At 31.5% G+C, this 18,257-nt stretch overlaps 1 protein-coding gene across 8 annotated transcripts in view; it reads left to right on the top strand.

Moving 5' to 3' along the window:
* Positions 1 to 18,257, top strand: part of l(1)G0196 (inositol hexakisphosphate and diphosphoinositol-pentakisphosphate kinase) — a 52,830-nt gene that overhangs the window by 17,383 nt on the left and 17,190 nt on the right. For 5 of the 8 annotated variants that reach the window (XM_088241234.1, XM_088241237.1, XM_088241235.1 and 2 more), the window contains 8 exons: positions 726 to 813; positions 1,516 to 1,720; positions 2,050 to 2,331; positions 3,489 to 3,677; positions 4,389 to 4,492; positions 11,577 to 11,717; positions 15,098 to 15,332; positions 17,259 to 17,467. In XM_088241234.1, the coding sequence (XP_088097360.1) occupies positions 726 to 813; positions 1,516 to 1,720; positions 2,050 to 2,331; positions 3,489 to 3,677; positions 4,389 to 4,492; positions 11,577 to 11,717; positions 15,098 to 15,332; positions 17,259 to 17,467 (1,453 nt within the window). The remainder of the gene's footprint in view (positions 1 to 725; positions 814 to 1,515; positions 1,721 to 2,049; positions 2,332 to 3,488; positions 3,678 to 4,388; positions 4,493 to 11,576; positions 11,718 to 15,097; positions 15,333 to 17,258; positions 17,468 to 18,257) is intronic. The other 3 variants (XM_088241240.1, XM_088241241.1, XM_088241239.1) reach the window with 2 other exon arrangements.

Consider the following 18,257-nt stretch of genomic DNA (forward strand, 5'->3'; position numbering starts at 1 on the left):
CCTGAAGAGTTTTAAGTGGTTTCCTCTCCACGTGAGCAAATGCTGAGAAGTTCCTGATTAGCCCACATTAATATATCCCTCCTGATTCCAATAGTTTAGACAAATTTTAAGATATTTAATAGCAGAAAAATCCACTTTTTGAAATATAAACCTTGTATATTATAAGCAAGGTAAATAATAAAGCAACTCCCATATAAAAAAAAAAAAAAAAAAAAAAAAATGCTTGCTTAAAATGTCGAATAAAATTGATAGGGATTATCAGGCGGGATGCCTCTTGTGAAATGAGGTCTGTAACTCGTTTCCTTTATGCGAGGAGTAGATCTGTGAGGTGTACGGAGAACACGTGAATAGTGATTTGATGGTACGGATATGGGTGAGACAGTTCAATGTAAGTCGTGATAATGTGCACGACAACAAACGATGTGGGCGTCCACTTTTATGAAGAGTGTGGCACCCTATTATGAAGTGGGAATACAGAAGCTTGTGCTGCACTATGACAAGTGCCTACAAAATGGTGGAGTTATGTAGAAAAATGGTTTGAGGTCTAATGATTTTTTACAATTTTTTTTTTCTGAATATGTACTTGCTTTCTTTAACCTGTCAAAGGGAACTTGCTTTTCTGGATAAACCTCATATGTATTTTAACTTGCATACTAAATTTAAAAATGTGTTTTTTATTTATGGTATTAGGGTTTTAAGTAACAAATAATGTGATTTTTTTGTAGATTGGCAGTAGAAGCAGTATTTATTCTCCAGAATCTCGAGTTCGGAAGACAGGCTCCTTTATCTATGAAGATTTTATGCCTACTGATGGTGAGAATAATCATATTTTAAATTATTTTTCTGTGAAACACCGATGTTTACTTGGTTTAGGGTATAACACTCTAAATTATTTGTTAAAAATTTTCATTTGTATCACGTTAAATATTTTCATTGTCTGTGAATGTGTTATTTTTAAAAATTAGTTTTGTGAATAGGGGTCGGTGCTATACACGCTCCTGGTGTCACTGCAATCTGTTACGATCCACTGTGATGGGTCCCCGTAAATTAATTCTCAACCTTCAAGCCCAGGTCCTTAAATTATATGGGCGAGCACTCTAACATCCTCAGGATCACCTAGTGAACTTTTTGTGATGTATATAAAACTTCACATTCACATAGAATGTGTATATGTGCTTCATTATCTGCACTGCAGAACCTACATCTAGAAGTTTCAAAAAGGTTTATTCTAACAAGATGTTTATTGAATCTGTAGTGCCCTGTAAGGGCTCTAGTTATAACCCGCATGTGGTTTCAGCTAAGTTTCACTATGTCGAAAGCAAACCTTTGCGAGTACCCTTTAAGTTTAACAAATTACAACAGGGATGGAGAATACCTTAAATAAGGGAATATGCAAGTCTAGGCATTTACAGGGCTTGTGACCCTTTAAGTATTTTTTTTAGAATTATTATGGTTTGGGTTTGAGAAGAATATCTCTTTGAGCTTTTAACTTTTTGTAAATATCCGCTTCCCCAGGAACTGATGTGAAAGTATACACGGTGGGCCCCGACTACGCTCACGCAGAGGCGCGCAAGAGTCCCGCTCTGGACGGGAAGGTGGAGAGGGACTCTGAGGGAAAGGAGATCAGGTATCCCGTCATCCTCTCCAACCAGGAGAAGCTCATCTCCAGGAAAGTTTGCCTAGCATTCAAGCAGACAGTCTGTGGATTTGACTTGCTGAGGTAATATGAAATTCAACATTAAATACCTATGCTCAAACAGGCCAAGCCTTTGTGGGATTTTCTATTGTTTTTATTATTGACGTATTTTGTACTTTATTTGCGGTTTTCAGTAATCTGTTATACTTACAGCAATATAATTTATGTCGTGGGCTTAATGCTATAACTAAGTCACTTCAAAACCAGCATTTTTAGTTAACTACTAAAAACCCATCTTTTTATCCCCCTCCATGAATGCTGCAAATAGACAAGTGACGCAATGATGATTTTAATTCATGACTTTTCAAATTACTTAGCCATATATAAAAATCAGTATGTATGAATTTTTACAGGGCTAGTGGAAAGTCCTTCGTTTGTGACGTGAACGGGTTTAGTTTTGTGAAAAACTCCAACAAATACTATGACGACTGTGCCAAGATACTCGGGAACATGATTCTCAGGGAGTTGGCTCCCACCCTCCACATTCCCTGGTCGGTCCCCTTCCAGTTGGACGACCCGCCCATTGTCCCGACTACCTTCGGCAAGATGATGGAACTGCGCTGTGTGGTCGCCGTCATTCGCCACGGAGACAGAACCCCTAAGCAAAAGATGAAAGTAGAAGTTAGACACCCCAAGTAAGTAAAATACCGCAGAGTATTAAAAACGACAAGCTTTTAACAATTTATCTCACGTGGTTGAAACATTGTGAAATTTAAATGGATTACATCGATTCTTTGTTAATTTTTTTTATTTCAAAACATTAAAAAAAATATGGTAACTAAGATTGTGGAAAATAGTTTTGTAAACATTTTTTGACTCTGCTTGAATTGTAAAAATACTTAATGGTCTATAAACTTATTGACTCCTGGTAGTGTGAGAGTGTTCCTTTTGGCATTTATTCATTTATTTATTCATTCATATTTTTTATCTTACAAACTATAATTAATAATATAAATAATGTGACCTCACTGGGGTTACCCGTGCCGAGGACAATATACTTTATTTTTTAAATATTTTTACATTTGAGAATAAACAAAGAAGACTAACTTAATAAACAAAGATAATTAACAAAATGTTCAGACAGTTTTAAACACTACGTATTTATGTTTATAATTAATTCATGTACATCTATATTATTTATATTACAAAACGCACAATGAAAGAACAAAAACCTAACATAAGCTATACACTTGTGGAGCAGTTGATTCAATATTGGTTTGGGCCAATGAGACAATCCATTTTACTTCTACCTAGCTCCACTATCCATTTTTTTTTATGGCGTTTTTGAACATTTTCTGGTTACTAATTGTTTTAATAGATAGTGAAAGTAGTTAATTGAATAATACTCAAAATCCCCCTGTCAGAAAGTGGTATTTAGCAGAATAGTTTACCTTACATACATTATAAATATGTGTATGTTCCCAATAATTATACTTGAGTGAGATCTCATGCACTGTTTTACACACCCAGAAGTCGTACAAATGCAAGTCAGAAATCGCCCATTAACAGGGCAATTCGCTTGCTCTAAATACAACTTCTGCGGATAATACGTTTTATCAGCAGTTTAGGAGATATCGGCTTTCTATTCATTAACTTCTAACTTATATTTACAGTTTGTATTACGTAATGAGTTAATCAGCCCATAAAGTAATGCAAACTACAAGTTGTCAAATAAATAATTATTATTCTAAAAACATACAATTGCCTTACGTCTAAAACCCCAAACTCCTCAAATAACTTGACGCTAGGATACCTGATGGGCCTTTTAAAAATGATTTTAATTGTTGTTCAGATTTTTCGAGATCTTTGAGAAGTACGATGGCTACAAGCATGGACATGTGAAGCTGAAGAGACCCAAACAACTCCAGGAGATACTCGACATCTCTCGAGCATTACTGGCCGAAATCCACACGCGTCATGCTGATCCTGAGTTGGAAGAGAAGCAAGGCAAACTGGAACAGCTTAAGAGTGTCTTAGAAATGTAAGATTATTTTGTAAACTCACCTTTTTTTATTCGAGCATTATAAATCTAATGTAATTATTTAATCATATCTCTACTTGTATGGATTGAAGACTATTATTTGAATTGTTTACAGTTTGTAAAAACTTCAATTTACTGTCACAAATATAATATTATATCCCTTTAAAATACTTTTTAATTTGCGTACTTCTTTTTAGACCAGTTGTGTCAGTCAATAATATTAATTTTTGGTATGTGTGGCATTGTCATCGATGAAATAATTCAGATGGATCAATACAGATTTCAGCTCTTTTACTTGTCTCACTTTGTCAATAGATTAAGGAATGGAAGCATATTGATGTTCAAACATGGGCATAAGGTGATTGTTACACGGTGTGTAGGTGATCACTCATACTTCCTTATTCTCTTCTGAAGAATGTTCTCATCAGTGTAATATATCTAAGCTGAAAAAAAAATCTTATCGCACCTTTATTAATATATGTTTTAATTATATTAATAAAAATATGTGTATAGTTTTATTTCACTTTTATTTATAATTTTTACCAGTGACCGGGTATCGTCGTAACTGACATCGTCAAACTGGTGACATCATTTATAAATAAAAGTGGAATAAAACTATCTAAGTATTTTTATTATTCTAATTAAAATGCAGTTCCATCAAGAAATGTCAGTAGAAAAGTCAATCAATATATGTATGCTCTCTTTTTTCAGGTATGGCCACTTTTCCGGTATAAATCGCAAAGTGCAGATGAAGTACCAACCCATGGGGCGGCCTCGTGGTTCCAGCTCAGACGACGGTAACGCAACAGTCAGCCGTATGCACATTTCTTTAGTTCCCCTAGATTAGTTACAGTTACGCTAAGCTGCATAATTCTGTCACGCTGCACGCATCTATATTGCTACACACTAAACTCGCTAACTACACGGGTATGATCGTTTCTATTCTCTTTTTACTTTACAACTTTGGTACTTATCATTTTGGTTATGGTTTAGCGTTGAATGGGTTTAAAATGATCTTTTGTTTATTTTATTATATTGTCACCACAAAGTTACCACGAATTTGAAATGAGAAATATAAGAAATAAGAAAAATAACATTTCTCATTTTTTTTCATATCTACGTACATAAACCAATTTTCGTGGTACGATTATTGAATTATTAAAATTGGCAATTAAATATTGACAAAGAAATATTTTGTCTTTATTTTATTTTCCTTGTCCTGTTTTTAATGCAAAGAGAAATATTTGTGTCCTTTTTTTTAAAGCCAATTAACAGGCTTATGGAAGCCCTAACAGATTGGCATTAATTAGTATATATATATATATATATATATATATATATATATATATATATATATTAACACATAATCTAAACAATCTTAAAATGTATTTAAATTTACAAAATATATAATTATTGCATAATCTAGGCGACCATGGCAAGTGTGTCATCGCGAGTCAGGAGTGACAACACCGCTTGCTTTTTAAATGCTTGCCTTTGCTGTAGGAACATATCGACGGTACCGTTTAATGAGATTTTGTTCACTGTTCTGAGGATCCTTGGCAGAGGGGAAAAAATCCGATGTTGGTTTTATAATTTCCCACAGCAAAGATAGCACTGGTACGCAAGTTACGATGAGGTACATCAAGGTTAATCCGAGCAAGAATATAATGGGCATCTATACAGTTAGATATTAGTTTGTGCCAAAATTCTTCTGAATTCTTAACTGAAGATATGAAAGTACTCTAAGTAAGTCCTTATGATATACTCAAGTATTTAAATTTTGGGGCCATTTTCAACAACTTTTAAATAACTCACTATTAGAAAATGTGAATCAAGTTGGGGTAGAGTGGGGTTCGAACCTTGAACCTCTGATCCGTGAGTCCGCAACACTAGCCACGGGACCACAGCCCGATTCTTTTAAATTCTTTAACAATTTACACTTAGTTCTTTAAAGCATTTCAAATTTATTTATTTATTTTTACATAAATTGCCTTTAACTTATACATTGAACATAAATATGAAGAAAAGAAATACGTATGTACATAATAAAAATTATCAAATTGCATAACTACAACAATATGATGGAAACAATATTAAAATGATCTGTGTTTTGTGAGTGCTGTGTAATAAATTTGTAAATAAGTTTGAATTTCTTGTAATTACTATACTTATTAAGATTTCTAAATGAATAATTTTGTATTAACTTCTTGTTACCTTCTATTTAATAGAAAAAATACACTTGTACCGCTTTTTAAACGGTTCTTTAATATATATATATATATGTTTATTTTTTTTATGGAAATATTACATAGCCTCTGGATATCTCCAGTGATGTCATACCCAATGTGCGTAACCGGGTACGTCTGTTGTCTGAAAATGAATAATATTTGATACAATTTTTTTAAGTATTTTTTTGCCATGTTAAATTTTTTAAAAAAATCAAGGTACAATAAATTATATAGTAAGTATTTTTAATTATTTTTTACAAGCTTTTTTTTAGGCAGTACTGCATGGAAAGTATTCACGGTGTAAAAAGAGGTTTTGGTGTATTCATTTTGATTTTTGAAAACTAGATGCAATCAGGGCTGTAGCCAGGCTGCATTATCAGGTTAGGCTAAAAAAATTGAAGCCATGCCGAAATTTTCCACATTTTATGCACAATTTTTTTTTTTTCGAAATGTTAATTTTTTTCAAACCTAAGTATGAAAATGTTTGTCTAAACAAACTACTCAGTCGATTTCTTAGCTGTTTATATTTTAATAATTAAAAACTTTAAAGGCAGCCTATGTATAATGTTTAAGAAGGTCGTCAATAATCATAGTTAAATTAACTTTGATCGTAAGGCAAATTACTAACCGTTCAATTATTTTCATCTGGAATTATAACAAAAAATGCTAAATATTACGTCTATAACTTAAAAACCGGATTTTTTTAGGAAATTTGAGCGTTTATTAAAGAATATCTTAGTTATAACATTTCCCCATCTTTCTGGCAATTTGTGGATGCCATCCCAAAAAAAACTGGTCATCTTTTGAATCAAAGAGCGAATCGAGCCAATTTTTGATGCCTTGGACTGAAGTGAAGCGTATTCCTGAAAGTGCATTCTGCATCGACCGAAACAAATGGAAGTCAGAAGGCGCCAAGTCTGGACTATATGGCGGGTAGGGCCGAACTTCCTATCTGCTATTTTCCAAATAGTTTTTAACGGGTTGAGCAACATGTGGCCGAACATTGTCATGTTGGAAAGTCAATATCTCATGTCTGGTCTGGTTCTGGTTATTTTTCCATCAATGCTCTCTTTAAACTAATCAGTTGTTGTCGTACAGCTCTCCAGTAATGGTTTCACCCGGTTTTAAAAGCTCAAATACACAACTCTCTTCTGGTCTTCATCTTCAAACTTTTTTGGCTGTCCAGGCCTCTCTTTGTTTTTGATATCAAAATCGCCACTTTCAAAGCGTTGAAACCACTCGAAACACTGTGATTTCGCAAGAGCATGTTCGTCATACAATTCCACGAGCAAACAATGACTTTCGGCTGCGGTTTTCTTTGTAAAAAAGTGACTGAGCAAAACTTCCCGCAAATGCTGTTTTTTTCGCCAATTTTCAAAATTTTCCATGATTGAAAAAAATATGATGCAAGCAAATCAAACCCCGTTGACTGATTTTGAGAGCTTATAAATAGAGCTTCAAAATGGCATGTATGTCAATGATTTGCTACAGCGCATACACAAGTGTTGACATCTAGTGTCAAATTCCGGTTTTTAAGTTATAGACCCAATAATAATAAGTTGCAATAATATTTTGCTAAGGAGCAAGTTCTGGCTAGTGGCTAGGGCAGGCATACAATTTTCCAGAGCAAGCTTTACATGAATGCAATATCTAATTGTATTTTGAACAGTTTGAAATTATATTTTTATTTTAAATTCCAACTCAATGTGCTGGTTGTTTAATGGAGTTTTTCCAGAAATCATAGTTATATATTGTGCACACCAAATGTTTTAATGCTTCTCTTTGTTTATTGATGGTGTTTGTAAATTGACATTGAATCAATCTCATCTTGAAATAATGATGCAGACTGGTTTCTGAATTCAAAAGGGTATTTTCGCAAATTGGGAAATATATTTAATATTTAGAGCAGATTTTTACAATTCTAATATTGTTTGGTAACATATTAAATATTTTAGGTTTACTGTATTGCAGTGTCCTTTTGCCATATTTATTGCAGTATCTAGGAACAGCTAGCCCTTCCATACTAGTAAACCTGATGTTGTAATCATGTACCAACTTGAGTTTATACTCGGAGTGCGACGCATGCTGACAAATTAATTTGTACCAAAGTAGAGCCCTAACAGATAATTTATCTACAGATTTATACATTAATGATATTGAAATATTGTGTCTCTGGCGGTATACATCTTTATGTAGTAGCAATTTGATCATATAATTTTGCAAGGTTTGAATACAATTAATATTAGTTTCACTTGATAACCCCCAGGAAGTTATGGCGTATTGTATAATTGATTCAGAGAGAGATAAATAAATAATTCGTAAAGTATTAACAGGGACATAATATTTTAATATGTACATTCTATTACTTATTGCTCTTAATCGCTTACACAATTTTCTAATATGTACATCTCATTTAAAATTACAATCTATAGTTAAACCTAAATAAACATACTGCTCAATATTTTCAATATTTTCACACATGCACGGTTGCATAATATCACTATGGATACACGTATAGTTATGTGATAAAATTGACGGTGTTGTGTGAGTTTTATAGTTCGGTGATCTTATGTGCATAAGTTTGGTTTTCTTTGAATTAATTATCAAACCTGCATCATGGGACCATTTTTGCAGGTTTAAAAAGTCTTCTTGCAATAATTTCTCTGCAGTTTTGAGGTCCTTGTGAGACACAACTAAAGCAGTATCATCGGCGTATACATAGTGTTTGACATTATTAAATAGTTTATACATGACTGTCACATATATTAAATACAAGGTAGGGCCCAATATTGATCCTTGTGGCACCCCCGAAGAAACGTGTTCTGTTTTACTATTTTCATCTAATACTTTGACACATATTTTTCTATTAGTTAAATAATTTTTGAAAAGTTTTAAAATATGAAAAACAAGTTTTCGAGTTTAAAAACGAGGACATACAAAACGGCTTACAGTTGGCGTCGTGTCACTTTAATGTCAGACCTCATGTCCGCTGAGTGTGTTTCTACCAAACATTGTGTACAAGTATGGCAGGGTAACGTAATACACACTGTTTATCCCATAGGGTGCGAAACGTCTCATAATTCAAAATATGCATATTCCAAATAATTTTAGAAAATTTATCTAACGCCACACCGAAATAATAATAATGCCGTTACCATTTTTTTTTGCTTATTGTGTGAGTTTTATAGTTCGGTGATCTTATGTGCATAAGTTTGGTTTTCTTTGAATTAATTATCAAACCTGCATCATGGGACCATTTTTGCAGGTTTAAAAAGTCTTCTTGCAATAATTTCTCTGCAGTTTTGAGGTCCTTGTGAGACACAACTAAAGCAGTATCATCGGCGTATACATAGTGTTTGACATTATTAAATAGTTTATACATGACTGTCACATATATTAAATACAAGGTAGGGCCCAATATTGATCCTTGTGGCACCCCCGAAGAAACGTGTTCTGTTTTACTATTTTCATCTAATACTTTGACACATATTTTTCTATTAGTTAAATAATTTTTGAAAAGTTTTAAAATATGAAAAACAAGTTTTCGAGTTTAAAAACGAGGACATACAAAACGGCTTACAGTTGGCGTCGTGTCACTTTAATGTCAGACCTCATGTCCGCTGAGTGTGTTTCTACCAAACATTGTGTACAAGTATGGCAGGGTAACGTAATACACACTGTTTATCCCATAGGGTGCGAAACGTCTCATAATTCAAAATATGCATATTCCAAATAATTTTAGAAAATTTATCTAACGCCACACCGAAATAATAATAATGCCGTTACCATTTTTTTTTGCTTATTTAAAAAATTTCTAATCAAGATATTTTTAACATTGCTAAGCCATTTTTAACAGCTAAAAATGAGCAGTTCTGTTCGAAAGCCGGTGGCCATCATTATTTTATGGAAGCAATTCAAAACAAAGTAAAATATATAATGTTTTACAAAATGAAAAACCACAAAATTAGACAAATTACACAGTACGAATACAATAAAACAATATGAAAATACCTGTTGGGTGTAAATTAACCGAACAAATATCTAAATACATAATCTTATGCATTAATTTTACTTGGGCTAAACATGCAAAGCATATTCTAAATTGGTGTGCATGTTTATTTATTTATGCCATCACAACTTCACTCCTATTTTCACTACATATGCTATACACTGTATTGTATTAGATGTTATGGTTATGTTGGGTGCCAGTCTATTGGTGAAAATATATTACATATTCATATTTCATAATTAAAAATAGATTTTATTAGCTTTGAAATACTAATTTATAGTACCTAACAGATCACACATATTATAATATGCATTTGCTTATTGTGTGACATGTATGGAAATATGAAAATATACGCATATAAACTAATCGAATTAAAATAAAATATGTATCTTCAAAACATTGTCAATAAAGAACATGTCAACCAAATTTCTAATTGTTTTTTTTATAAGAAAGTAAATAAATTTGTTTGAAAGGTATAATCATTTGTAATGTCGTATTTTGATTCATTGTAAATGTCCTAATTATACCTAGAGTAAATTATAATTTTTATGTCTTTTTGTAATGGTGAAATTACACGTGGTTTACTAGTAAATTTGATTAAAAAAATGGTATGTACTAGAAGTGAGTAATTACACATTTACACAAGTTTCAGTTATCTGTTACTAATAGTTTTTGCTAAAATTAACCACCATGTTCTGTAGTTTAAGCATAAACTTTTATTTATTTGTTGAATAAATTAAAGAAAGATTATTCTCTTTTTAAATTTAGCGTATTTAGTATTTTTGCAAATATTGCCCCCTGTCATCCCGTTTATGTTCATATTTTATATTTTCAAAAATACAAAATCAATAATATTTTTTTAAAAAAAGAAAAATTACAGATTTCCGATGATGATGGTTACAGACGAATAAAAAAAAGATAAATAGCCTTATTTAAAAAATAAATATTTTACTTACTTTTTACTTTTTAACTAGCAAAAATCCAATAACTATGAACAAACTTATCCAAAATGGTTATTTTTCCACAGTTTTTGGATAATTTTTCTTTTTTTTTGATAGAAAAATAAATATTTGCGTTCTTACAAATATTTCAATTTTAATTCCATTTTATTTTAGTTGTAAATAACCACATTAGAAGATGGAAAGTTGTTCTAGAGCATTAATGTATCATCGGTAATACTGCAGTACTGTGTAAATAGGTTTATTTTACTGCAATATATTCGCTTTAGGGATTAAGAGTTGTCAATTATTGCTATTTTTTCTCAAAATTTAATAGTTTTTAACTCTATATATGCTAGTTTTTCTAATACTTCAGCTGTATTTTTGGCTGATTACAAACAATCGCTTTTTAGGGTTCCCTGCCAAAAAATTCAATTGATAGTTATGCGGAATTGCAGTATCACTGATAATTTGCAGAATAGTAATAATAATAATGTATACATATATTTTTTGATGTAACACAGGTACAAGCGTATAGTTTTTATTTCAGAATTATTTAATTTAAAAAAAAAAAAAGTTTTATCAAACATGATACTTGTAACAAAAATACTAAATATGAATGAAGATACCTAAAAGACAAGTTATTTGATTTATTATATAAAATGTAGTTCTTACCACTTGAACCACGTTACAAGTGAATGAATAGGTTGTTGTATTTCTGTAGCGGATGGTCCCGGTGATCCATCCTTGGTGCTGATCCTGAAGTGGGGAGGGGAACTGACTCCGGCCGGCAGGATCCAGGCGGAGGAGTTGGGCCGGATATTCCGCTGCATGTACCCGGGAGGACAAGGTAGACACATTGGAGGTTAGTTTGTTCTTTTGTTTTGCTTCTGACCATTTTGGGGCCTAGATCTCCAGTAAGTAAAATCAACGAGGACTGTGATCACAAACGGGTACCTGAAAAGTTTGACAATAAAGTAAAATTAAAATTTCGTAACTGGTGTACCATCTTCAAGGCCGTTCCATTTTTTATTAAATGAAATTGATTTTTAAGAAAAATGCTTTTACTTTTTTTGACTGATTTATTTTTTTTTTAATATTTCATATTCTTTTTTATTTTTAAGTTAAAGTAGGTGAAAATCATTTGGTAGAATCTCACCATTATTAAAGATTTTAGCTATATAAAAATATTTTTTTAAATAAGTATTTGCATTCTTATGATTTCAATTTTGGGGCCATTTTCAGTGAGTTCTAAATAACTCACTATTAAAAAATCTCAGAACTTTGATCCGTAAGTCTGCTACACTAGCCGCGGGGCCACAACTGTGTTCATTTTACTTCACAAAAACCAACTGTGAAGAAATTGAAGTAATATTGATGATAAAACATAAGCAGAATGGCAAATGTTATATTGTGCTTAAAGTGGCCACTTAAACCTGCTAATGACAGGTCATAAGCCCTTTAAATTTCGATTAATTGAAGGTGTTTGATGGATCATTTATGTAAAATATCGTATTTGGTGCTAACATGCATTATTATTTATATTTTTTTTTGCACCAAAACAAGCCAGGAGGCCTAATTACAGTTGTGAATTATTACTGCATAGTCATCTTAACCACTACATCACGGAGGCCGCCAAGTTTTAATTTTGTGTAGCTGAACAAACTCCGCGATTTAACGAAGATTAACTAGTAAATTAGCAAAGTCATAATTATCTGTCAAAAGCGGTAAAAACTTGAAATCTTGCTCATACATTACTTTTAGTATATTTTGTTTGTAATTATTTATCAAACTGTGTACAAAATAGAAATACCTACTACCGAGTGTAAATAAAGTTTTTCAAAATGTTTTTTTTTTCTTATGTAAATAAAAAACATAAGCGGATAGTAAAATATAATATTATGTTTGTCGAATGTTAAAATGGGTAAAATATTTTCACATATCAACGTCAAACATTCTTGGTACAAGTTTGTGATTAGATAGTTCGCTTGTGCCACACTTCCTCCCAATAAATTAATTTTGAAATGCGTAGATATTGGGTGGAAAAAAAACACTTATGACAAAGTTCTATTTAAAAGAATGACATTGACAAAAATGTCTCGTGTGGTGCAAATATACTTGAATTATTTTATTTTTTCTGAAGCAATCGTTTTGGTTTTATGTTTTGTTTTGATTTCGAATGATTGACATCAGAAATTTGCAATTAGAACTTAATATTTCGCAGTACAGATTTAATAAAAAGATTAACCATTTTTTTCAAAATTGATTGTTCTTAAAAAAAAAAACTCCATTATTATTTATTTTAAAACGTGTTTTTACACTAGGGTATTTCAGTCCCATGACTAATACTTTAAGATTGAAAGATTAAAACTAATCATTTTACCTTCATGCAACAAAAATGATCAAGATACACTGCAGTTGGTGTACCACAGCAGTGCCCTATACACCATGAAGTGTGGCAAGGAAAAAAATATGATGGTAATCGGAGATTTTTAGACATTGGATTAGATGCTTGATTTGATAAAAGAAAGAACCACAAAATCAAGAATTTTGAATTAATGTTTTAAACACAGCCAATTTATGAAAACAATATCATAATACTTCATAAAATATATTTTTATTTGTCTGTACCGTTGTCATTTAAACATTTCACTGTTTACAACTTACTAAGATTATCGGGGTTCTATATAGCTTTATTGGGTTGTGTAATAATAACATATTTTTGCAGTTTTATTAATTTTAATGGTATTTGCAAGGGTGAAAAATCATTTTAAAAATCTGAAAAACGATTTTATGAAGTACGAAACAATCAATTTGGCTCCATCTTCTTTGTAATACTTTATCACACCATAAAATAAACTATACATAAAACAATAAGTTAATGTTGTACATTTTGTCTTGTCTAATGAGTGGATTTAATTTCATCTTTTATATTATAAAACTGTGTATTTTTACAATTTAAATCTCACATTTTGGTTATTATTTTTTCTTGCTCTCATTTTCCAGACCTACAATTCAATTTAAAAATACCGATACAACGATTTCAAGTTTTATTTAAAGAATGTTCGGAAAGTTTTATGCCTTCAGAAATTTTGCCATTCTGGGTTTGAATTTGAATTCTGGCATGGTCAACATGGAATATGTATTTAGATTGGTGATTTTTAATGTAGTATTTTCAGTCTCTGGGCTGGATCCGAGGCGTAAGACTGATTATCTTGCTATCAATACACAGTTGGATAATTTATACACTGCCATTTTTGTGAAAATCACCTCAAGGGCGCTATTCGATAAATATCCTAACACTTTTTGCTACTACAGAGCGCAAGGACGATTGAGATTCTAGTTCCTCTTTTCTAAGAATGATCTATTTCAATAACAGCTAGCAGCTAGATTACAGCATGTCTTGCTGCTGCAGAGCGCATGGACGTTAAGAAATCTAGCCCCTATTTGCACATTTTTTTATGTTGAAAAGTGTTTTTTTTTTTAAAATCATTTACCAAAATAAGAATTTTTATACGTCATATTATCACCGCTATGATTTTTTTCACAAGTTTTGTAATTACTCCACCAGTGGCATCACACGTTCTAATTGGTGAGTTCTGCTGATTGGTGAGTTGGCCATCCTGGAAACCAGAAATCTATCACAACACTCGTTGTTCAAAGTAGTTCATTTTTATCAATTTTTTCATACATTTTTGAGAAACTTCGCCATACAATTGAATGTTCTAACTTTTGCATCACAAAACATATTTTATATACAGTTTCCCGTAGCACTGAACTTCCTCATTGCAGCACAGAACACTTAGGCTTGAGAAAAACCGCATTTAGTTTTTGTGTTTTCACCAGGAATCGAACCTGGAACTATGTGTGCTTGAGTCAAGCGTCTTAATAACTACACCACAGAGGCCGCTATCATTTTCGGAGTAATTTTGAAAAATTACATTTAAATACCTACAATGATGAAATTTTATTTTTTGATATTCTGAATTGATTTCTATCCAAGAGGACTGTACTTCACAGGATCATTTCTGTAGTACTTCCTCCCTCGTCATATCCAAGGAAACCTATCCACTATTATTTTTTTATGTTTTTTACACGGTAATAAGTAGAACATATCCATCATGTTAAATGAGATTCCGGTGTACATATTTGAAACTTTTATACTGATATCTTTCTCATTGATTTGGTAATCTTCCAGAATCCTTACACATTTCTAATGAATATTATTGAATCGGTGCTTATTAGGTGAATATGCTGGTGCCCAAGGTCTCGGTCTACTCCGGCTACATTCCACCTTCAGGCACGACTTGAAGATCTACGCCTCCGATGAAGGAAGGGTGCAGATGACTGCCGCAGCGTTTGCAAAGGGCCTTCTGGCTCTAGAAGGAGAATTAACCCCCATATTAGTCCAGATGGTGAAGAGTGCCAACACGAATGGATTGCTTGATAATGACTGTGATTCTAGCAAGTACCAAAATATGTAAGGATCATTTTCACTGGAGATTATTATGATAATAATAGTCATTTAAATCTAATGAAATTGTAGATAATATGTATTGGGTGTTAACATTAGTTGTGTTGTTTTTTTTTTCAAATTAAGAAAACGAGAGGACACAAAAAAAATACTTCAATTTTTATATATTTAATTTTTTATTGATTAATATAAATACATAATTGAGACATGCTTTTTTTTTATACAATCTACTTTAATATATTTTTTTAAATGTTGTAGCTGTTACTTTAAAAAAAGAGACCAGCTCTTGTGCTTGGATACACTTGGTTACACTTTTATATTTATTTCGTAATTTGAAGTTATGTATATAATTTCGAATATACATGAGAAAAAAATTAAAATTATACAAAAGAAAAACAGAAAATAATAATACAATAATACTAATTAAAATAAATACTGTTTTTACTCGGGGAATTTAGGAACTTTGATATTATTTTGGTATCGGACTGACATCTCAAATTCGTTTATTTTATCTTATAATAGAATTTATTTTGTAAATATCTAGCTATTAGAAAATGGGAATCAAGTTGGGGTATCGTGGGATTCGAACCACGGACATTTGATCTGTGAGTCCGATTAACTAGCCACGGAACCACAACCCGATTCAAATAATGAATTTGTAAAATGTTAATATAAACAGCTCTCCAGGGAGTTGAATCCAGTCCTTGTCTACAAAAATTTGGACAAACTCAAAATACTGTTGTATTCTTATTCATTATTTTGTTATCGGAGAGGGAAAACATTTTTGAGGAAATAATATGGAAGTCTGGGCATGTACAGGGCTTATGACCTGTCATTGGCTGGTTTAAGTGGCCACTTTACATGCCCTGTAAATGCCTAGACTTCCATATTCCCTCCTCAAAAATGTTTTCCCTCTCTGTTGCAAAAAAAAATTGTTGTAAAAAAAATATTGCTCGTATTTTACTGAACAGACATTTAAATAAATGTTTTTTTCTCTCCCCTGCAAAGTTGTCAAATTTGACATACGCAATGATGGATTGCCATGGACGTTATATTCATTAAGTATCTTTTGCTTTGTAAAAATCAATAGATTGGAGAATTTAAGAAATATGAATGTTTAAACATGGGCAGAATCGAGAATGTTATACCGTGCGTAAAGTGACTTACACCAGCCAGTAACAAGTCATTAATCTTGTAAATGCCTAGACTTACGTATTTCCTTCTCAATAATGTTCTCTAATAACTGTTGCAATATTTATCAAATTATCTTATTTTCATAACAGAAATACCTAAGAAAAAAAATATTTTTTTTCTGCATATACAGATTGAATCGCAATCATTAAATTGTAATGATTGCGATTCAATCTACATTAGAAAAATTAAAAGAAACTTTAATATTGGAGTAAAAAACCACTTAATAATAAATAATAATATTTTTTCTGAATTCGCAATCCATCTGATAGAAAATAATCATAATTTTAATAAATACACTGGATTAAAAGTTCTTCATATTGAAAATAAAATATTAAAATTAGACAACTTGGAAATCTTAGAAATTAAAAAAGCAATATACATATAATAAGAAAAAAATTATAAATAACCAAATAAACCTTTAGTCCACTGCCATCTAGTTTTGAAGATCACATTCATCTCACTTCACACTTCCCATCTTTAAAAGAACATGACAAAAAGACTTGACTTATTACCTCCATATGTATCGACGGAATATTTAGTAATCACTGTAAAAATAAAATAAGATAGAATAGAACAGTTAAGTAAACCTTGATAAAGATGCTTAAGTAGCTTTGAAACCGGTTGGTTGAAAAAAAAAGTCATTAAAAACAAAGTTGTTTTATATTTATTTTATTATGATGAATAGCTACAAAGTATGTGCTTCAAATATACATTTTAAATTTCATTTCTATTTTGTAGGGCCAAGGCTCGTCTGCATGAGATAATGCAAGACAATAGAGACTTCACAATGGAGGATCGAGCCAAAATAAATCCTGGAGACGCTCTGAGCATCAACCAAGCGCTGGATTTTGTAAAGAACCCTGTGAAATGTTGTACCCATGTACACACTCTTATACAATCTCTTATGAGCATTGTCCATATAAAAAAGGATGATGTAAAGACCAAGGGTTTGTACCATTTAATTAAAAAAGAAATTTTCTGTGCAGTGTAGTAAAATACTTAGTTAAATTAATTTATTACTAAAATGAAATAAATTCAAATGTTTATGTATACGTAAAGAACCCTGTGAAATGTTGTACCCATGTACACACTCTTATACAATCTCTTATTAGCATTGTCCATATAAAAAAAGGATGATGTAAAGACAAAGGGTTTGTACCATTTAATTAAATAAGAAATTTTCTATGCAGTGTAGTAAAATACTTAGTTAAATTAATTTATTACTAAAATGAAATAAATTCAAATTTTTACGTCCGTATACGTGTGATTAAAATAGACACATTACAAGCTCCACAAAAATTGTATTTTCGTTCGTAGGTAAATTTTCGTAAAAAATATCGTCAGGTTTCTGGCACAAGTTGGTAGCTACTAACTTAAAAAAAATTAGATGTCTTTACAAATGGCATAAAATAATCTTTGTTTAAAAAGTAAATAAAAATGTTTAGTATTTTATAAATACAAAAAATCATATTTTATAATATTCAACTTACGGTTTAATTGAAATTGTTGATTTGTATTATGGTACCGCGTCATACTTGGACCCGATGTTGGTTAGAAACGCTCTCCCATACCTTTTCCGTTTTTCAAAATTATTTATCATACTTTTACACCGTGTATCCGAAGATGCAGATAAAACTGGGCGCTTTTATGGGTTTTTGGATGGTCCTTGCTATTTCCATAAGAAACAATTTATCAAAAATGCTAAATGATAGAGACAAGCCAATGGTAAATATGTAA

The sequence above is a fragment of the Micrasema longulum genome, unplaced genomic scaffold (genome assembly GCF_059751315.1).
Source record: "Micrasema longulum isolate JH-2025_06_02 unplaced genomic scaffold, ASM5975131v1 h1tg002795l, whole genome shotgun sequence".
In the NCBI taxonomy this organism is placed as follows: domain Eukaryota; kingdom Metazoa; phylum Arthropoda; class Insecta; order Trichoptera; family Brachycentridae; genus Micrasema; species Micrasema longulum.